Source organism: Rhipicephalus sanguineus, chromosome 6 (assembly GCF_013339695.2).
Source record: "Rhipicephalus sanguineus isolate Rsan-2018 chromosome 6, BIME_Rsan_1.4, whole genome shotgun sequence".
Taxonomy (NCBI): Eukaryota; Metazoa; Arthropoda; class Arachnida; order Ixodida; family Ixodidae; genus Rhipicephalus; species Rhipicephalus sanguineus.
The window spans coordinates 81245263-81267836 of NC_051181.1; the positions used below are offsets into that span (position 1 = coordinate 81245263).

At 47.7% G+C, this 22574-nt stretch overlaps 1 protein-coding gene across 1 annotated transcript in view; it reads left to right on the forward strand.

Annotated features, from left to right (window-relative positions):
* The window catches only part of LOC125758861 (uncharacterized), a 173424-nt gene extending 151596 nt beyond the window's left edge, over window positions 1-21828 (forward strand). The window contains exon 3 of the mRNA XM_049416546.1: window positions 21698-21828. Coding sequence (XP_049272503.1) covers window positions 21698-21828 — 131 coding nt within the window. The remainder of the gene's footprint in view (window positions 1-21697) is intronic.
* Window positions 21829-22574: the final 746 nt, after the last annotated feature.

Genomic DNA, 22574 nt, shown 5'->3' on the forward strand with positions numbered 1-22574 from the left:
ATTGTTCCTGTGTTCATTAACAAGTGTTTAACCAGTGTTCACCAGTGTTCTTTAACGTGCACTGACATCGCACAGTACACGGGCCTTTATCATTTTGAGCCCATCGAAATCCAACTCCCGTGGCCGGGATCGTACTCGCGACGTTCGGCTCAGCAGCCGAGCACCCTAACCTACACCACCACAGCTGACGCTAGAAATTCAGGGAGCTGAAGACAGAACACCCCTGGAAGACGCTCGACTACCATCCACTCGTCCACGTGGTCCGCAACGTGGACCACGTGGATTACGCAAAAAACCGCGCTCAATGCTTCCCACAGTAACTCTGCCGAGGAGACCTTGCCCCTCATCATTACCGGGGACTGGAACATCGATTTATCAGATCCCAACAACGCCTGCTTCTTACACTGCATCAAAGACGGCCTGGGTGTGGGCGGGTCATCACAAGACCCCGTTGCCAGGCCCAGGACAGGAGGCATCACAGATCATTTCTTCGTAAGAGGCATCCACGATTTCCACCAGCTCTACTATACCTCGCACCTACAACAATTAGACCGTTCGTAGCCACGATCACGAACGGATCGGATAACAAGTCCTCTACAGCTGCTGGTTCTCACTGACCACGGGGATGGTCACCTTGTTCAAGAACCCTCAAGAACCCCTTCCACACATGTACACGAATTCGTGAAACGTGCGTGCGTTGTCCGTCATGATGGACAAGTACAAGCATAACTGTAACAACTGCAACTGTGACTGTAGCGTACGTGCAGTGCGCCTGCGTGTGCCACTCGGCTGTGTATATGTCTATAGAAATAATTCTGACTAAAGCTTGGTTTCTAGTAGCGCCTGTCCTGTGCATCTGTGTTCCTTCTTTGTCCTGTTCGAAATCGCGCTATATAGTATTGAAGAATATAAGCACTACATATCAGCTTACCGCGTCTGGTGTTGATAACATCCATATAGCCGTTGGCATCGTTGCGCAACTGTAAACAGCTGGTTATGTAACACATGTGCGACTCTTCAACATGTGTGTGCGTATGCCATTTGCACATTTCTCTAGCGTCATTTCATCACGTTTCGCTCAATGTGAAAAATTACGCCACAGTCACTTTCTCGCGCATGCTTCTCATAACATCGATTCCCACGTTACGTGGGATCTGCCGGACTGAATTTTTTATCGAGGTGGCGTCATTTCATGTTGCCACAATTCATTGTTGCCTGGATATAAATGCATGAACTTCGTTGTTGCCAGTAGGAATTAAGTGTTGCGCTGTTTAGATCATGGACGACGGTCTAATTCCCGGCATGGAGAAGGAAATAGTTAGGAGGAAGCACTGTGCAATGCGGTATAAAGAGAGAAAGAAAGAAAGAAGGAAAGAAAGAAAGAAAGAAAGAAAGAGAGAAAGTGAAGAAAGAGATAACGAAAGGAATGAAGAAAGAGAGAGCGAGAGAAAGAAAGAGAGAGAGAAAGAAAGAAAGAAAGAAAGAAAGAAAGAAAGAAAGAAAGAAAGAAAGAAAGAAAGAAAGAAAGAAAGAAAGAAAGTGAAGAAAGATAGAACGAAAGGAAAGAAGAAAGAAAGAAAGAAAGACAGAAAGAAAGAAAGAAAGAAAGAAAGAAAGAAAGAAAGAAAGGAAGAAAGAAAGAAAGAAAGAAAAAAAGAAAGAAAGAAAAAAAGAAAGAAAGAAAGAAAGAAAGAAAGAAAGAAAGAAAGAAAGAAAGAAAGAAAGAAAGAAAGAAAGAAAGAAAGAAAGAAAGAAATACGTAAGACACGCAGACGCATAGCTTATCTTACCCCCATTTTCCCGATAGGGCAAGAGCTCCTGAACCTTTTTCTTACCTTTATTTGTTTGCTTATTTTGGGAAATTCGCCGGAAGGGATAGTTTGCTTTCCCACGCTTTACCCCAATTTAGCTTTGTTTGTTTCGTGGCGACTGGTCTCCAGACTACGAAGGCGGAAGCTGGGTCCAAGTTGGGCAATCGCCCCGAGGCCTGCTCTGATGAGTGCGTTTACTTAGTGCATAATTTTTTTTTGCGTTGGTTGCAATTCGTCATTGTATTCGCATTTGTATTTCCAACTCGAAGGTCAGTAGGAATCGAATAAGACAGACACGCGCACTGAATAGTTGGGTGAGGGAGGCAGGGACGCTAGGTGAACATTCGTTTGCTTTCCCTTCAGTTCGCCGCAGCTTGTTTTACATAAACAGATACAGGAATGGACGTGCGTCTCGTTTCTAACAGGCTCGAAGCGCATGACGCTGTTTGTGTTTTCTTTTTGCTGTTCCTGACCTGCTTTCTGAGGATGAGAACTCTATGGGCGCCAGCCATATGGGACGACTCATTCAAGGTAAACAGCGCCTTATTACATGGAGAAAATTAAATGAGAGTACAACAACACTGGTTCTCTGCGTGGCCTTGTCTTTGTATTTAAGCTGAAAAAAAAAATGATATGCTGGAAAATCATGGCTGCGCACATATCCATGATTGGGACAGACAGGTGGGCGCCCCAAAAAAGGTTTTGTAGGAAAACATCCGATGCTTGCTGCCCGACTTTCAAAACACCACCATTCAATTTACGTCTAAAATGAAAATAATAAAAAAAACTCTGAGTAAGCGACTTGAAAGTAAATTCTCGAAAGATCGGGACGTCCAGCAGGGCATAGGTCACTTGCGTGTGATTTTTCCTTCTGTATATATAGCATGCGCTACGTAACAAGGTTTAGTAGGCGTTTTCCTTCAGGAGCCGTCTGAAGAAATCATACGGCGGAGTTAGGAGGAAATGCGGGTTAAACACTGCGTAACCTATTTTGTTTTTCTTTCTTTACTATTTTCCTTTTTTTCGCGATAGGCCATATTTATTTGTGCGGCAAGTTGAGCAGGTTGGTAAAGTTGCATTACTTCGACTGGGTAGCGCAAAAACACGAAACAAAAGATAGAGACGTAGACAGCACAAGCGCTAACTTCAAACCACGTTTATTTTGGAACACGCAAGAATATATACACCACTAATCACAACGATCTCAACTATCGGCTCATGATACGACAACTCTTTAGACTAACAAGAAAAATACAACCATTCGTACTATTGCGCAGAATACCACATGCGTCGGACGGCGAACACACCCCAAAAACAACAAAAGATTCACTCATTTAGAAAAACAAAAAAATTCATACACTCTTTTCGATTCCACGCGCGACATCAGGTACTGAAACGATATTAGGACGCTACACTAAGGAATGATAGTTCCTTATCGTGTAAGTGTACAGACGGCTGGCTTACGCACGAGGTGCCTTGCCTCTGGATGATTCAAGCCTCAGTTATCTCACGAGTTAATTGTACCTTGTGACGAAATAAAACGGAGGTTAGTTCAAACTGCGGATCGCAACCACACTGACGGCAATGTACGGCCAAATTTGACGACGGAGCACATTTTAAGAAGCTGTGGTGCTCGCGCAGACGGATGTTCAGGCAGCGGCAAAACGTACGTGGGCCAGACTGGCCGCTCCCTATATATATATATATATATATATATATATATATATATATATATATATATATATATATATATATGCGGTGCATGACGGCGGCGATGGCGACGGCAAAAAGCAGGCGAGACTGTCTATATTGTCACGTGGTCGTGACGTCGACGAAGGCAGCAGTCAGCACGTCAGAGATGAAACTAGTTATTTGGCCGGACTTGTGGCAGGGAAACTGAAAGTCAAGCTACAGCAATATATATACATATATATATATATATATATATATATTGCCACGTGCGTATCGTTCAGCGGTTTATCGCGCGATAAGGGCTGTCGCTTTTCCTTGCGTTTTTCACATTCGCTCAGGGTAGCTGTCCTAAATGATGACGTGCACGTCTTATCGAATTCCGCCATAGACGGTAGGTGGACGGTGAATGGTCTCATGCCACTGTCTTAAAAACGAGCTGCGGGGAGTGCACGGCATTCATTCTTTCTTCTTTATTGTAGACGGTCCCTCGCCACAACAGGCACGCTTGCGGCGAAGCCGTTGGGCGATCTTTGTTTTTCGTTGAGGGAGGCACAAGTTCGCTCCGAATAAAGTACGTTTTCTTGTTCCTGTGTCGTCCGTCGACTTCACGTACTTGCCGTACGTGACATATCTGGTGGAGGTGCTGGGTATGTTCCAGTCTCCGTCCTCAAGCCTTGATCAGAATTCAAGCAGCGACGAAGAAACGCCGAGAAGAAGTCGCCGAAACAAGGGACAGCCTCCAGAGTAGGGACTGCTGCCGGAGAACACCCACGAAAAGACGGGCACCGTAACAACTGCAATGAATCAGCCGTCAGCAGCCCCGAGAACCTCCGACTTTCCATGGTGCGCCGTGCGACTACCCGAAGGACTGGCTTGAGAAGTTCGAGCGTGTGGCAACACACAACCAGTGGAATGAAGAACCCAAGCTGCGTCACGTGTATTTCGCTCTAGAGGGGTCTGCGCGCACTTGGTATGAAAACCAAGAGTCCTCATTCACGTCGTGGGACGTATTCAAGAGCAGCCTCCTGCGCACGTTCACTAGCATCGTACGGAAGGAGAGATCTGAAGTGCTACTTCAGTCGAGGGTCCAGCACCCAAATGAAAGTGTGACAATATTTTTCGAAGAGATGAAGCGTCTCTTTAACAGGGCGGATCCAGCAATGCCAGAGGAGAAAAAGCTCAGATATCTGCTCCGAGGCGTAAAAGAGGAAACTTTTTCTGGGCTGATGCGAAACCCGCCGAACAACGTTGAGGACTTTGTTACAGAGGCAGCAAACATCGAAAAGACGCTCGATGTGCGTAGAAGACAGTACGGACGCCCCGCACAAGTCTCTTCAATTTCTGCCTCAGAATGCGATGCATTAAATGCGGATAGTCTTCGAGACACCATCCGAGCGGTTGTGCAAGAGGAGCTTAGGAAGTTGTTCCCGGCATCGCAGCCACAGGTCGCAGCGCTAAGCGATGTGATTAGGCAACAAGTCCAGGAAGTCATTCTTGAAGCTGCTCCGGCCTTGCCTAACCATCAGCTTCCTTGCAACATGAATGCGCCGCAGCTATCCTACGCGTCGGTACTGCGTAACCAGGCGCAATCATCTCGGCCACAGTTCTCAGTGCCACTGCTTCCCCAGCCGCCCACCCACCCTGTTAGTTACCAACGGCCTCCCTCGAGAAAGCATTAAGTCTGGAGGACATCTGACAACCGTCCACTCTGTTTCCACTGTGGCGAAGCCGGCCACGTGTACCGCCGCTTCTTCTACCGTGACCTAGGCCTTCGAGGGTTTCCCATCGACGCCCCACGCCCCCGGCAAGGTCAGATGCCTCGTAAAGTTGAATAATATCTCTCTCGAGGTGAAGGAAGGCCGAACTCGCGTTACAGGTCGCCATCACCTTTGTTTCAGCGCTCTTCTCGATCTGGCTATGTAGGAGCGGCGCGGGGTAGGTCACCGAGCCCAAGTATGGGAAACTGAAGACAGCAACTGATGGAGGTGCGGTTGCTGCCCATCGGCCCTGGTACAAGAAGATCCGTTAAACGCATCTGCAACAGCCGCACAAGATACATCCGCCGGGTTGGTTGGCAATGCGCCGACGAGGCGCGTAAAGACCGATTTACGCCGAAGCCGTGACTCCAGACAACGTCGCAACTGCACCGTGATGCCACATTCTTCGGATGTACAAGTGCTCGTAGACAACGTGAACGTAACTGCACTCGTTGACACTGGCGCCGATTTTTCCGTACTAAGCGCAGGATTTGCAGCGAAGCTTAAGAAGGTCCTCACAAAGTGGGATGGTCCACAAATTAGAACTGCTGGCGGCCATCTTGTGGCACCAAAAGGAAGATGCACAGCTAGAGTGACAGTTGAAGACCACGTATACCCGGTTGCCTTTGTCGTATTAGATCGGTGCTCTCGTGACGTCATTCTCGGGCTGGACTTCCTCCAAGCAAACAACGCCGTAATTGACCTAGAAGGACAAAGTGTTAGCCTCACAACCGACAACGCCATTGACGAAGTTCCGACTGCTCCCACGTGCATCTCGCTTGCAATCCGCAATGACCAGGTCACACTACCCCCGTTTTCGGGTGTCCTAGCTCTTGTCGGTAGCACCAATTCTACAGACCTTGAAGGCTTAGTCGAGGCTCGCCATGGTTTGCTGCTCAGTCACGACATTTCTGTGGCCGGAGGTGTCACCCATCTCTCCGGCGGAAAAGCCAACGTCCTGATTACAAACTTTGGGCCCGAATATCGTCACCTCAACCAAGGTACAATAGTGGCAGCATTTCAAACCGTTCCAAACATCGCTGACGTCGTCACGCTCGAAGAGCAGCAGCCTCGAGCAGCAAATAATTGGTTCGATGTGAATCCTTCCCTACCGCAAGCAAAACAAGGTCGTCTTCGATCCCTCCTCGTCACCTACCAGTATTGTTTCGCTTCATCGTCCAAGGTCCGTCAAACAGCGCTGGCGAAACATCGCAGCATTACGGACGAAACAGCACGACCCATACGGCAGTCTCCATACCGTGTGTCTATGAAAGAACGCGATGCTATCAGCAGACAGGTAAAATAAATGCTCACAGATGACATCATCGAGCCGTCCAAAAGTCCATGGTCTTCTCCCGTCGTGCTGGTACAGAAAAAAAATGGTAGCCTACGATTCTGCGTGGACTATCGCCGGCTCAACAAAATAAGAAAGAAGGACGTCTACCCGCTTCCCCGAATAGACGACGCACTGGATCGCCTGTGCCATGCAAAGTACTTTTCATCTATGAATCTAAAAACTGGCTACTGGCAGATCGAGGTAGATGAAAGAGATCGCGAGAAGACTGCATTCATTACGCCAGACGGCCTTTACCAATTCAAGGTTATGCCATTTGGCCTCTGCTCCGCACCCGCCACTTTCCAACGTGTCATGGATACAGTGCTGGCTGGGCTAAAATGGCAAACTTGTTTGGTGTACCTGGACGACGTTGTAGTTTTCGCGCCCAACTTCGATGAACATCTTCGGCGAGTAGAGGCCGTACTCGGCGCTATAAGGGCTTCTGGACTGACACTAAAGAGATAAAAATGCCGATTCGCCTACCAAGAGCTCGCGTTCCTCGGCCATATTATCAGTGGCGCAGGCGTTCTCCCAGACCCGGACAAGACTGCTGCTATTCGCCACTTCCCGCTGCCCCGCGACAAGAAAGGCGTGCGAAGTTTCTTGGGGCTTTCCGCCTACTACAGGCGCTTTGTTAAAGGCTTCTCTGAACTCGCCGAGCCGCTCACACGCCTTACAAAAGATGATGTCCCGTTTGAATGGCAAGAATCACAGCAAAAAGCATTTCATGAGCTTCAACGTCGCCTACAAGAACCACCTGTTCTTGCGCACTTCGATGAAAACGCCGAAACCGCAATTTACACTGATGCCAGCAGTACTGGCCTGGGCGCTGTCCTTGTGCAAAAAATACCAGGCCTGCGCGGAAAGCGCAGCACAGCCACAGCGAAAGCTGGAAGAGCGGCATTTCTAGAGCCCGTTGTAAACTCTCTTTGGGCTACTAATACAAATACACTAGCAAAGTACCCACTACGCCATAAATCACAATATTTGTGAAATTGGGAAGCACCTACAACGCCATTATTCGTCATTGTGCGCAGAAGCGAGGTTCCAGCTACACATATGTAAGGCATTATGTGCACTTTGTTTACGTGACGACTGATGACGACGAAGAATGGTGGCTCAGCCATTTGTAATGGGTTGGAAGCTATAACGGCTCACCAGTTACGTAATTCGCATTGGGTGACGCCCGGTCGCTATTTTACTCTCCCACCATGCAATATAACATACATTGACGTGAGAAAGAGAGACAGAGAGAGGGGGGAAGAACTTTATTGAGACCCTGAGGAAATGGATGATGGGCTCATGGGCTTCCTTGGCAACCAATGCAAGTGCACCTGCAAGAGTTTGATATGACCGTCGTACACAAGAATGGTAGAAAACATTCCGATGCGGACTGTCTGTCACGTGCCCCCATAGATCAGCCTTCATCTAGCGATGACGACTGGAATTTTCTCGGAGCATTAACAAGTTCAAGCTTCGAAACTGAACAGCGTAATGATCAAGAATTACACGGCATCATCGAGTATCTTGAAGGACGAAGAGGAGATGTCCCGCGAATTTTCAAACGCAATGCCTCAACTTTCTGCTTGCACAGCGGTCTTCTGGTGAAGAAGAACTTCGAATCTACCAGCACAGCGTACCTACTCGTCGTGCCATCCTCCTTGCGGTCGGAAATTCTAGGGGCCTGTCATGACGAGCCTGTATCCGGGCACCTTGGCGTAACACGGACCCTGTCACGGATTCGTGAAAAATACTACTGGCCTCGCCTGGCAGCAGAAGTTTCTCGCTACGTACAAACGTCTCGGCAATGTCAACGTCGAGAAACCCCCGCCACCAAACCAGCTGGGTTCCTACATCCAATAGCACCTGCTACAAGGCCATTTCAACAGATCGGAATAGACTTCCTTGGACCATTCCCGACGTCATCGACAGGAAATAAGTGGATCTTAGTAGCAACAGATTATGTGACGCGCTACGCAGAAACACAAGCACTTGCAAGAGCCACCGCCCAAGAAGCTGCCCGATTTTTCATTAATAACATCGTTCTGCGTCATGGTGCTCCAGAGGTGATCATTACTGACAGAGGAACCGCCTTCTGCAGTGACCTTATGCAAGCGATATTGCAGTATAGCCAGACCAGTCACCGCAGAACGACCGCATACCATCCACAGACTAACGGCCTCACAGAGCGGCTCAACAAGACAATGGCAGACATGCTGTCAATGTACGTAGACGTTGAGCACAAGACATGGGACCAAGTGCTGCCCTATGTAACGTTTGCCTACAACACGGCGTTGCAAGAGACCACACGAATGAGCCCGTTTAGTCTTGTATATGGGCGAACACCTACAACAACACTTGATGCCATGTTGCCGCACGTAAACGACAGTGACGTGAATCCTGACGTAGCTCAATATTTGTATCGTGCCGAAGAGGCTCGCCAACTCGCCCGCGTACGGCTAAAGAGGCAGCAAGAACTAGATGCCCAACACTACAACCTTCGACGACGGCAACAAGAGTACACTCCTGGTGACCTTGTATGGCTGTGGACGCCTATTCGCCGGCGTGGACTGAGCGAAAAGCTCTTATTACGCTACTTTGGCCCATACAAGGTCCTACGTCGTCTCAGTGAAGTGAACTATGAGATCGTTCCCGAAGGAGCGTTGCAGCGGCAACGGCGTCGTGCACGACCTGAGGTAGTTCACGTCGTGAGACTGAAACCTTTCTACGAGCGGTAGGCAACCGATTTAATTTTGTGCCGAATTTATGTGCTGAACTTGAAGTACGCGTACGCAAACGCTAAGGTGTATTCATTTTTGGACTGCATTTTTTTCGTACTGTCCTTTATTTCTTTCTGTGTGCTTTCTTATTTGTTCGCATCGAGGCGATGCTGTCTTTTCGGGGGGGGGGGGGGGGCAGTGCCACGTGCGTATCGTTCAGCGGTTTATCGCGCGATAAGGGCTCTCGCTTTTCCTTGCGTTTTTCACACTCGCTCAGGGTAGCTGTCCTAAATGATGACGTGCACGTCTTATCGAATTCCGCCATAGACGGTAGGTGGGCGGTGAATGGTCTCATGCCACTGTCTTAAAAACGAGTTGCGGGGAGTGAACGGCATTCATTCTTTCTTCTTTACTGTAGACGGTCGCTCGCCACAACAGGCACGCTTGCGGCGAAGCCGTTGAGCGATCTTTGTTTTTCGTTGAGGGGGGGCACAAGTTCGCTCCGAATAAAGTACGTTTTCTTGTTCCTGTGTCGTCCGTCGACTTCACGTACTTTCCGTACGTGACTATATATATATATATATATATATATATATATATATATATATATATATATATATATACACACACGCACATATATATATATATGTATATATACACACACGCACATATATATATATATATATATATATATATATATATATATATATATATATTGGCCACAAAGAAAAATAATTCAGAAAAGCTTTCCGACGCACGGAATCGAACGGGCGACCTCTCGCTTCGCAGCGCGCGGCGTCAGACGGCTAGGCCACGAAGCGTACCGTCTTGCAACCTGCTAACGGCGAGCTATTTATATACATCGTTCATAAGCAACCATAGCGCAACAAAGAGCACGGGACAAGGAAGTGACCAGGACAAGCGCTCGTCCCGTGTTCTTCGTTGCGCTGTGGTTGCTGATGAACGATGAATAACCAACACGCCCAAACGTTCTTCCTTCTGAAGTATTTATATACACCATTTATTTCAGCATGCTTTCTTGGTCACCACCGAGATGGCGCGAAGTGCGCGCGGGGCGCGCTTTAAAGATCGTCGCCCCGCTTCTGCAAACGCCGTTGCTCTTCGCCCTACAGGGCGTGGCCGCCATCGTGCGCTTATCTCGAGAAAAGAAGGGGGCGGCCGGGGAGGGGGGGTGGAACGGGGGTTTGTATGTCTTGTGCTTTCCCCGCGATGTCCGCGCTGATGTCACGGGCGTACGAAGGTCACTTCGCTCGCTGCAGCGGCCGCGTTTGCGAAAGGAGGGCGCTGTTCAAACAGAAATAAGTAACAACTTTGACAGTTTTCGCTCGTCCTGTGTGTACCTGTTCATTCGTTTCGTGCGTCCCGTTTTATGCTTGAGCAGTGCGCTTCAAGTGTCGAGCTGTGACGCATGATAGTCTGCGCTCGTCCTGTGTGCGTTCACTGCATGCGTCCTTTGGGCTCGAGCGACGCGCTGGCAATTTCGAGCTGCTTTCCGTTCTTCGCGTTACATTCCGATTTATTGCTATCGCATTCATTGCTTCGCTGTTGCGGCAAAATGTGACTTTTTTCAAATTAACATAACCATTGTTCAGCAATCGGACTCACACTTCATCATCAATAGCTTCCAAGAAACCATCGACCTAAAAACTATATAAATGGTAGACGGTCGCGCATTCTTCATTTACATTGCATATTAAAGCTAAGTATAATAAATATTTGCAGCAGGTCTAAAGTAACCCGTAACACCTCACAAACCTCATGCTCTACAGTGCCTTTTGGAACGGCAAGGACTTTTGTGCTTCGTATCTACTCCTTGCGAGGACTTCAGATTTCATTGTAAGTTTTTTCGGAGAATGTGCAAGATTCAATAGTCAAGCAATTGAAATATGATGCTCGAAATCTAAATCACAATGGGGGACACTTGCAAGGTGTGTCCCCCTCAAACTGAACACAAGGGGGGTCAGGAACCCCTGACCCCCCCCCCCCCCCATGATTTGCGCCATTGGGACTGAGCAAAGAATGAATGTGGACATTACGTGCGCTCTGTACACAACACATATCACCACGTGTCCTTCGAATTGCACAGTTAAGACGGTTTGGGTCAAGATGAAAGTCACAACTGTTGCTGGCCAATACACTGCCGTCAATATAGTCTTGATTTGAGAAACAACTCGTTTTCAATGAAAAGCTAATCCGTAACTGTGAAATGGCTACAGTTGGCGAAAAGCGCAAGCATAGTACTTCCGAACCACCACCAGATTTCATTCCGTTACGGCCTCAACAGCAGAGTCCCGATCACTTGCTCAATACGTGGGTATATTGTAAATGCTGCCGGCTGCTAATACGGGTATGAAAGTATTAGCCCTGTGAAGTAGGGGTGGCACCGCTAGGCGGGAGGCCGGGATGACGACACGGCCCGGACTCTTACATGCCCGCGGTGAAGCGTACATAACATGCTCTCGCTTCGTACGCTGTTCTGCTCTTTGTGTTCGGTGTCTCAAGCTACAGAGGAATCGCGAAAACAGGGTCGATAATGTTCCTAGTAAAGGGACAAACAGCTAAAAATTTTTTTCAGTACTATCGCCAATGGTGGCCGCGCTCCTTCGTGCATGCACACTTCGAAAGGGGGGGGGGGGGGTCAAACTGTGCTCGTCGCGCTGCTCACCTCGAGGATGGCTTTGATTCCCGACCACAGCAGCCGCATTCCGACGGGGGTGAAAAGCAAGAACATTCCTGTGCATAGATACAGGAGCACGTTAAACAACTGGAGGGGCTCAAAGTTAATCCGTAGCCTGCCTGATAATCATGTCGTGGTTTTGACAGTATTCCGTTGTGTTGTTAACGGGTAATTCCTTCAGGAGATGTGATGGTTTCGCCTCCACAAGTGTTATTTCCATTGGACGCATCTGCGATATGCGGACAGCATTTTCGTCGGACTGCCAAGCTCCGCGCGCGGTTACAAGAACGCATGCAGTGTCGAATCTCTCGAAGTATCTCTAAAGCACTGTCCCCGGAATATCGTCGCAGCTGTTATCATGTTGTATAGTTTCAAGTATTTTTGCAGTTTTTTGGTGTAGCTGCAATTTTTTAAAAATAACTTAGATGCTTCATTTCCCTGCAAAAACAAGTTGAGGTTAATTGCGGAAACTTCTTATCGCTGTCAAAGTGTGTCTTTATGTAGCATTGTTGCAACGGTGCAGCCACGCTCGTCACGCAGTTGAGATATGAAACTCGTAAATTATTTTTATTGCGATAGCAATTATATGGACAGTCTCGGCTGATTTTGTCGTCCCCGTCGCCGCCGTCATGCACCGTATATGTATGAGTATATATATATATATATATATATATATATATATATATATATATATATATATATATATATATAATTCCTAAAGAAGAATAATTCAGAAAAATGCTTCCGAAGCGCGGTATCGAACCCGCGAACTCTCGCTCCGCAGCGCGTGGCGCTAACCACTACACCACGAAACGCAGGTCTTCAGGTAGCTAACGGCGAGCGTTATATACACACCCTTTACCGCTGGCAGTACTCGGAGACTGCAGGCACTTATAAGCGTTCCTTCATTACTAGCGAGATGGCGCGAGGAGCGCAACGGGCGCATTTAAAAGTTGTCGGCCAGCTCGCTCGCTTCTTCTAATATTTGCGCAGGGAGAACCTTGCCCTTCCGCTGTCTGCTCACGTGGTAGTTGCTACCGGGGGCAGATATTTCTGCAGCGTAGCAGCGCGTCCATCACGGGCTGCTTTTCTTGCTATCGCATTCATTGCTTCGCGCTTACGGCGAAACTGTGATTTTTTCTTGCAATTCATTGCCCCTGAGCAGCACCAAACTTTATGTGGACATTACGTGTGAGACCAGTCGTTGCTAGATTGAGGCGAAGGACGTTTAAATATTACGTGTGTCCAACCTTTGAGTGTGCCGTCGAAACACTGCAGAACGCCCATGTTTAATTTCTGGCGTTTGTCTTGCTAGCGATTGATATAAGCAGTGCTCCCCCGTGAAATGAACTTTAACGTTTGTGACACGGCGCTTGATCGGATCAGCAGCTCCCGCTAATCAAGGTGTACGACTACATTATCTCTGAGGACTGTTGAGAAGAAATGTGTACATATATGGTCCAAGTATGTCAACATCTCAACATTTCCGAAATCATTGTGTGTGGGGCAGCGCAATTCTGTGAAATCACCTAGATTACTGTCAGAGGCAGGAACGACTTGCACGATGAACCGCAACGTATTTAGTGAATTAAAAACGTCCTACCCGTACAAAAATGTATGTAGACAATTTATAAACTGTCTAAAAATGGGTTTAGACAGTCTACAGACTTTTGAAGGGTAATTTCATTTATAATGCTTTGGGACACAAGTCTATGCCGTGTTGTAATGAAATTAGAAACTTTTAGCACAAATATTTTCTTAGCACAGATTTCTTGGAGTATAGGCGGTGAAAACAATGAATGTCTTGCTGTCCTGCATCACCCTTATAATTATTCTTTTTTCGTTTGGACGGGAGTTTGCCCATCCTAAGCTATATTATCCAAACTTTTCATAACTCGGTTAACTCTCGCTGGTAAAGAAAACTTCCACCTTCTGCATTGGGAGAATGGCATCGTAAAATTGAGGAGTAATCGGCACCGTATCGCGAAAGAGCCCGTAGACGGCGGGCGCAGAAAACGGCGATCTTCGGTTGCAGAGAATACGAGTCCTTGCCGTGACGTCACATCGGCGCGACTGCAGCGACGCCAGTGTTCTTTCTCGGGGCTAATAGCGCGCAATGCGATTCTATCACCAGAATATCACAGGCCTGTATACGTAAATGCACATGCGCAGTCTCGTGTCAGACTTGTTTTTCTTATTTAATATTCGCAACTGCTGCTTTCGTAATGGCGAACCGAGAACACAGAGGACGTCTTTGACAATGTAAATCTAATAGGGACGCATTAAGTTGTCCCACGAAAGCACTTTTTCTTCTTCGTTAAGACATCGTCAATGTTCGAACACCCCGAAGCGCGACCCGAAAAGGATCCTCTGAAACAATTAATGAGGCGAGAATGAGCATGGGAACACTTTCCGCTTAGGATTCGGAGCAAAAGAAGAGATGCTTCTAAGTGTATGACTTCCTCAATGTTATGGCTTTCCGTTCATTTTTCTTTGTTGCTCATTTTTCAGCTTTTAGCATTAAAAGCGATTAAAAGCACGAAAATAGCAATCTTTGTTAAAGGGCGTAGTTCTGTGGATACATAAGACGAAAGCTCATTAGGCCTCTTGTTGTCCTTGGAGTAGATCATATGGCGTGCAACCGTGTCTTTAAGCCGAAAATGAAATCAACAGACCTGCTGGCCTTTTCCCGAAGAATACGCAATGTGTAGCTTCTATAGTAATACAGTGTTCGTTAAGTTCATCGTAAGAGTGATCTGTCTCATCGGACCTGTCGGCGGTTCGAGTATCTCGGACTCGGACCGCCATACTCGCCAAACTTCGATATTTTTGAATATCAGCGAAAGGCTTTTAACCGGACATTGAAGTAATTAATTGTTTCTCATTGAAACATTTGAACCATTCAACCTATGACAAGAGCTGTGTCCAGACACTCCTGTGAGATAGAAGTTTGGCGACCCTCGTCAAATAAATTAAAATAATTCACTGTGATGAGGGTCGTCTTTAACATTCTTTCTGCGTTGTCGCGTAGCAGTTTGATTATTCCTGTTCGATAGCTGAGCAGGGCTCCACAGCGCTGTCATAATTTGTTCACGTTGTCATTGTTACAAAATCTACGAATCCAAAATTTACTGATAATTTTAATCGAGGGCTTGTTCGTGCACAATATAGCGGTGCACGTTCTTGACATTTATATAGCTTGAAGCCGTTCCATGCGAACATCAAAACTGCTTCCTGTGCTATTGTAGGTAAGTTTTAACGTTAAATCTCTTTCTGACCCACGCCGTAGTGAAAGGCAGAAAATATATTTGCTCTCTATCTGCCCACTTCGAATGCGATCGCCCAGAACGTTATTGAGTCTGTTACATTGTGTACAGCAGCTACATGTCATAATCACTAATTGCAAGATGATGCTGAAATGAACTCTCGCTGGCAAATATATATGTTTCCAGTATGCTTGCGTTGACGCACATAAAAAAATAACAGCATATCCACGTGGTGAATTATGATTGGTGGGGCGAAGTTCTGGAGGAAATCGTCGGTAAACCGTGAATCTTCCGTGTAACGCCCCATCAGTCATCATATAAAGAGTGAGAAACACTGTGTGTATATTACAAACATCAAACTTTTATTTTTCTTAATTAGATGACGCTTGGCTTGCGTTGTCCCTTCATTGTCACGGCTTTATGGTCCGTGAAATGAAAGGATAGCGGTTCATGTACGAGTTGCAATTGAAAATTTGAAAATACCTGGTCTATACACGTCCCTAGGATGGCCGTTGGTTTCATATGATTAATGGACGTGAACGTGAGAGCATATTTGGCTGCCCTATGTTGTAGGAACCACTGATTGTTCTTTTCGGTAATATCGACATTCAGGTAACCAACTAACACAAATGGTCTATTCTTGTACTTGTCATAATTACACAACGCCGTGTCAATGAATGTCTTGATATTCCCACTCGACAAATTGGGTGCAAGGTACATGGTCATGATGATGCATCCATCAAAATCGATGGCAGCATATTCACCGTTGTCGCTCTGTGTCGTTGGTAGTAGTTTCAGATCTTGTGCCTTTTCTGTTAGTTTGACGTATACGGCCACACCACCTACAGAACGCTCCGCATCATCGATGCACACGACTGGAACGTATCCTTTGTTATACGGTCTTTTGGCGTTCCACGTCTCGGTAAGACAGAGAACGTCCACCGCAGTAAGTATGGGGTCCCGTTCCACATCGTCTACGTGGTGTTATGATCGGCCTGCCTGGCTTGGCGCCGCTTTGACGCATGAGACGTTGCGGCTAAGACTACCCTGATTTCTTCCGGGTCAGCGGTTCCAGAGATGCCCCAAGAGCGGCGACAACACGAAGGTCGTTCGTCTAATATTCTCAGGTCGTCTGCGACCCTCGTAAAACCCTTTGGGCACGCCTGACCGACTGACAGATTAGGAAGAGTTGTTGGCCGTCGAGGCCGCTTGCTTTGTCGTCAAGGTGCCCCGGACAAAGGACCCAGCGTCTGGGAACCGTCTGCGGATGCATTTCCCACGTTCTCCGTGGCGCCTTGTTGCCGCTGTTTCCACAATTCGTGGTCTGCCTCGCGCATAACCATCATTGCAACAGACTACGAAATTGACTTCCACGTAAGACTCAACGTCTTCGTGCTGTGCCGTGTGTGCGCGGTGGGCAGTGTTTTTCCCTCGCCACGGGACGAACTGGATGTGCCTCTTTCTCCTTTCGTGGGTTGGGAAGGAGGCGGCGTTTCACCTTCCCCTTTTGGGGGCGGAGGTGAAGATGGAAATTTTCATTGGACTGTCCTGGCCTCCATTGTTTTTTTCCTACAGGGAACCCTGGGAAGGCCAGCACATAAAATGCGAGCGCCGATGCGCTCCCGACGAGCTCTCACAAGTTCTCTCAAGCTCTCACGAGCTCCGAGAGCTTCCATGATGCTAACCCCATCATGTAGCAACACGCTACCTGTAAATAAACGTTACTGTTAACAGCTCCGGGCTCCTCTCCTCGACATCTCCCCGGGACTCTGGCTGGCTCCGGTCTCATGGGCAGACCCCGACTACATCAACTGGATGGCAGCGGTCGGATGCTGCTGACAACCGGAACACATCAACTGGTTAGCAGCAACGGGATGACTCATGCTTGACTCGGGCCTCAACGATATGGTGAGTGCTTGACTTTCTTTGAGTTTTGCCAGGTTTTAGCTTTTGAAGTTTTCTAAATCTGTGTGTAATCTTCTGTGCGTATAGGCTTCGTTGTACCGCTACCATACGTCACAGCTATTCACCATTTTAGTTTTCATGTTCTAAAACTGGCAGTGTTTTACCGTGCGTCTAGGCTTCGCTTGTTCGCTACCTAACGTCACGGCGGGTAGAAAGTCCTCACTCGTGAAGACCATGGAGTTGGTAAAGAAGCTAGAGAGACCAGACCTCTTACTACTGTGTGAAGAGCTGGGAATTAAGGTTGGGAGAGAAGAGAGAGAGTCACAGCTGATTAAGGCTATTCAGGAATGCGGGGCGGAGGATGATGAAATTGAGGAGTGCTGGGAGGAAGTTGAGAAGAACAAAAGATGGGCTGAAGAAGACAGGATAAATGAGAAAAGGCGATTGGCTTTAGCACTTTTTCAGGCATCAAGTAACCCGAATAACGAGATAGAACCCTCAGATAAGAAAAAGAAAGGCAGTCCTGCTAAGTCCACGTCTACAGTGAGCCACTCAGAAGATCGAAAGAAAGAAAAGGCGTTTAAGGCTAGGAAGCCGGTTGTATGCCACCGTTGCAAAGAGCTAGGTCACATCGCAATCGGCTGCCGCAAGCCTAGGAATGTTCTCTGTTTTCGGGACAGCAGCGACAATGATCTGGAACAATTGAAACCCCCCATTCAGGAATTAGTTGAGGAAAACGTACCGCGGGACTCTGCCGCAACGTTTGATAGTGTACATCCGTACTCTTCGACAAATGAGGTGACCACAGGGGAACGCCCGTGCGCATGGCAAGTAGTTGAAGATGAAAGTGTGTGTTTGCCATTAGCCCGCGTTGAAAGTGAGGGACCGTTCAGACTGCTCGCCCCGGAAACTTTGGTGTCCCAAAACCTGCCCGAGCATTATCCCTCTCAGAATGATGTGGATATGCTTTCGAAAGGCCTTTGTTTTGGTGACGAATCGGCGGCAGCTATGACGTATCCGATGGCCTGTGAGTCTGCTCATGAGGTTCTGAAAGTAGAAAGCGCTAATGAAGCAGACTGTAAAAGTTCAGATGATGAGGCGCTTAGCTTACCACGAGAGGGAGAGGCGCTCAACATAGCGCGAGGTGATGAAGCGCTTAGATTAGCGCGAGGTGATGACTCTCATCAAGGAGAGACATCTGATGGCGAGCCGGCTGGTTTAGCAAGTGTCGATTGTAGCGTTGTTTCTGAAGAGCAGACAGCTAGAAATAACGCCGAGGATAAGCCAGTTGAGCCGCCTGGAGTTTTGAGCAATGTACTTCCGAGTATTATTGCCGAGTCGGGGAGCGTTCCGTGCCGCCCTGAAAGAAAAAGGCGCCAGCGAAAACTTCGGGAAAAGGGGAAAGGTCCAAGTTGCCTCGAGCGGAGGCTGGAAACCCCTAATAAGTTCTCTAAAAGCCAAAAGTTGCGGGTCGCGCACAAATCGAGATTAGGCATGAAGCGTGTCGCGAGGGCCAGGAAAAAGAGACGCCGAAGTGGTCGCCTGGTTTCTTTTGTGAAGGCTAAACGGTGGAGCAAAGCGAGGTGGTGCGTACGCGACTGTAACGACAGAGGTCCTCCTCCAAGTTTGCGAGAGGGTGACCGCTGCTCTGGGAGGCCCACAATGAGGAAGCTTAAGCGTCCGGGTGCTTCTTTGTCGGAGTTCGGGGCCCGCGGAACAAAGGTCACCGCCACTGTGTGCTTCGGACAGGTTGGCTTTTTGTCCCTCCGTCGCGATCTGGCCCATCGACAACTGTGGTATGCGCGTCCCCCCAGAGCACGTCTGAAAGGGTGCCGCATTAAATTACGCAGTGTCACGAAGGATACTAAGAATTTGTCTTGTATCCAGTTTTATTATTGTTTTGTTTAGCTGTGTTTGCATGTCTGCCGATGAGCAAGGACTGTGTCGATTTTTGAAAGTTTTATTTTCCTCCTCATCTTAACTGCAGACATTGAGACATTTGCTAAAGTGGTTGTTTGCTTACATTTTGCAAAAGCTAGCACCCGAGTAGAGGGTTTTGCGCTGATTTTAACAGAGAAGTAGGCTGAAGGTAAAAGCCTCTGTTTAAGCCTTCTGTTCTTGCAGTGAAGTGTAGGTTTTGTTTCTCTGTTTGTTTTATGTTTTACGCGCGAGTTTATCTTAACAGAGAAGTAGGCTGAAGGTAAAAAGCCTCTGTTTAAACCTTATGTTTTTGCAGTGTAGTGTAGGTTCTTGCTTTTGTTGATTTTATTTTATCCGCATAATGTTCGGACAGTGTAAGGCTACCAAGAATTTCTCTTGTATCCAGTTTTGAATTGTTTTGCTTTTAATGTTCGCGTGTCTGCAGATGAGCAAGGAATATGTCGATTTTTGTAACTTTTATTTTCTTCCTCATGATAACTGCAGACATTAAGATACTTGTTGAACTGAGTGTTTGCTTACATTTAGCGAAACCTAACACCCGAGTAGAGGGTTTTGCGCAAGTTGATTTTTAACAGAGAAGTAGGTTGAGGGTAAAAGCCTCTGTATAAACCTTGTGTAAATTGCAGCACACTTGTTAGTATGCGCATCAGTGTAGTGTAGGTTTTTTGTTTCTCTGTTTGTTTTATTTTCATACGCGCAAGTTTGATTTTGAGTTTTACTTACACTGTGAGAGGCGTAATTCATTAACTACCTTTTTTCACCTGCGTGCCTTGAACACTGTGAATCTCTCTGGGAAATGATACAAAACGTTAGGCTGTTGATTTGCTTCGCACGTAGTAGGTCTGAGTTTGTTATGGCTTCGTTATCTGATTCTTGATTTTCACGAGTGAGCGCACCATTTGTAAATTTCTAGGGAGTTTTACCAAAACTGTAACCTGGCATTTCTCGAGGTCAGTTGAGTGCTCTATGTTTGTTGTGCCTCGGGTCTTGCGTGGTTCGTTTCTGGCGTTTGCTGGCCATGGCTCAGGTCCAGAGATTGGTGCAGCCTGCGTCAACGTCTACAAGGGAGCAGATCTACGGTCTCTGCGGAGTGCTTTGGTGCTGCAACCCCTTCGAGACCTCCTGTGACGGTGGACGGGCTGTTATGATCGGCCTGCCTGGCTTGGCGCCGCTTTGACGCATGAGACGTTGCGGCTAAGACTACCCTGATTTCTTCCGGGTCAGCGGTTCCAGAGATGCCCCAAGAGCGGCGACAACACGAAGGTCGTTCGTCTAATATTCTCAGGTCGTCTGCGCCCCTCGTAAAACCCTTTGGGCACGCCTGACTGACTGACAGATTAGGAAGAGTTGTTGGCCGTCGAGGCGGCTTGCTTTGTCGTCAAGGTGCCCCGGACAAAGGACCCAGCGTCTGGGAACCGTCTGCGGATGCATTTCCCACGTTCTCCGTGGCGCCTTGTTGCCGCTGTTTCCACAATTCGTGGTCTGCCTCGCGCATAACCATCATTGCAACAGACTACGAAATTGACTTCCACGTAAGACTCAACGTCTTCGTGCTGTGCCGTGTGTGCGCGGTGGGCAGTGTTTTTCCCTCGCCATGGGACGAACTGGATGTGCCTCTTTCTCCTTTCGTGGGTTGGGAAGGAGGCGGCGTTTCACCTTCCCCTTTTGGGGGCGGAGGTGAAGATGGAAATTTTCATTGGACTGTCCTGGCCTCCATTGTTTTTTTCCTACAGGGAACCCTGGGAAGGCCAGCACATAAAATGCGAGCGCCGATGCGCTTCCGACGAGCTCTCACAAGTTCTCTCAAGCTCTCACGAGCTCCGAGAGCTTCCATGATGCTAACCCCATCATGTAGCAACACGCTACCTGTAAATAAACGTTACTGTTAACAGCTCCGGGCTCCTCTCCTCGACATCTCCCCGGGACTCTGCCTGGCTCCGGTCTCATGGGCAGATCCCGACTACATCAGTGGGCATGCAAAGTTCCAACGAAAGTAGTTTCCTTTCAGCCATTTTATTTACATTCCTCCTGGCTTCTTATACCTCTTCTTCTAGCCTCTTCTTTTCCGCCTTCTCCAACCAATTCTTTTGGTTCCTTTGGAACTAGTCTAAAACTAGCACCATCTAGCGATATTATATGGAATTATATATATATATATATATATATATATATATATATATATATATATATATATATATATATATATATATATATATATATATATATGCTGACGATGATGATGATGTGGTGCCGTTCCCTTTGTAACGGGTCGCCGCGTGTATAGCGGCTTGGCAATGAAATAGATAACGAAAAACAAAAGCAAAAAGAAAACATAAACAAGAGTAAAAAATAAACAAGAGTGAAGAGTCAAGGCACCGTGCACACCTTGGAGGGGGGGGGGGGGGCGTCTGTCACTTCGCGCACTTCTGTAGAGATAGAGTTATCCATCTTTCTAAGCGCCGCTTAGTGCGTTCTACCGCTCCCCTGTTTATCTCCCGACCATCACTCTCGAATCCCAGTGCAACATGCAGGGGAGTGTCTCCTCTACCGTGGGGTTCGGTTTCCCTGCAGTGCATCACAATGTGCCACATAGTTTCGTCGGCACCATCACAAACACGACACACCACACTCCCGTGCTCACTGTCAATAGCCCGCTGGCGTTTCAGTGTGCGCAGTGCCCCAGCATGCGCCTCGAAGAGTAGGCGGCTCCGAAGGCTGTTGTCGTATATAGACACCGCGAAAATAGCCTGCTTGGGTTGTCCATACAGGGTCATTGAGGTCTTGTCCATACAGGGTCATTGAGGTCATTGACGCCACCAACGCCATCTAGTGAGCACTTCACGAACTAGAGGTGGCTACTACAAACAAACAAGCGGAGGATGGACAGACCCACGGCATAAGGAGCTTCGCCCCTAAAAAAAGTAAGCGAAAGGGAAAGCAATAATATACATGCATTGAAAAAAAACCTCGCAGGGTTCTTTATGCACACACCTAAGACGACTCGCAGGCGAAAGCCATCATCTTTTTCCTCTCCGTCGATGTGTTGGTCCCGTCCGCCACCCTCTGAAAGCTCTGTGCACCTAGCGTGGTTTTGCACCGCCTCCACGATCGGAAGCACCTCACCTGGTTGCACTGGTTCGGTGATCGGCTCAACTTTGACCAAGCTACGATGTCATGGCATGACGGCATCTTATGACGTTACGTTATGCCATAACGCGTGACGTCACAAATATTTGGATCTGTGACGTCATGATGACGTCATATGGTGGCGTCATCGCGTGATGATAATTTTTTGCGTCACTCGTGCTGTTACCGACGCAGCGGGACGCCGATGCCAACGGTCAATTTTCGCGTTTGATGAAGCATCTAAGGCTTTCGCCTTAATGATGGAGAATGAGTTTGAGTTCGAGTTTGCGTTTGAGTTTATTGGTGACATAAGGGTTAGTTA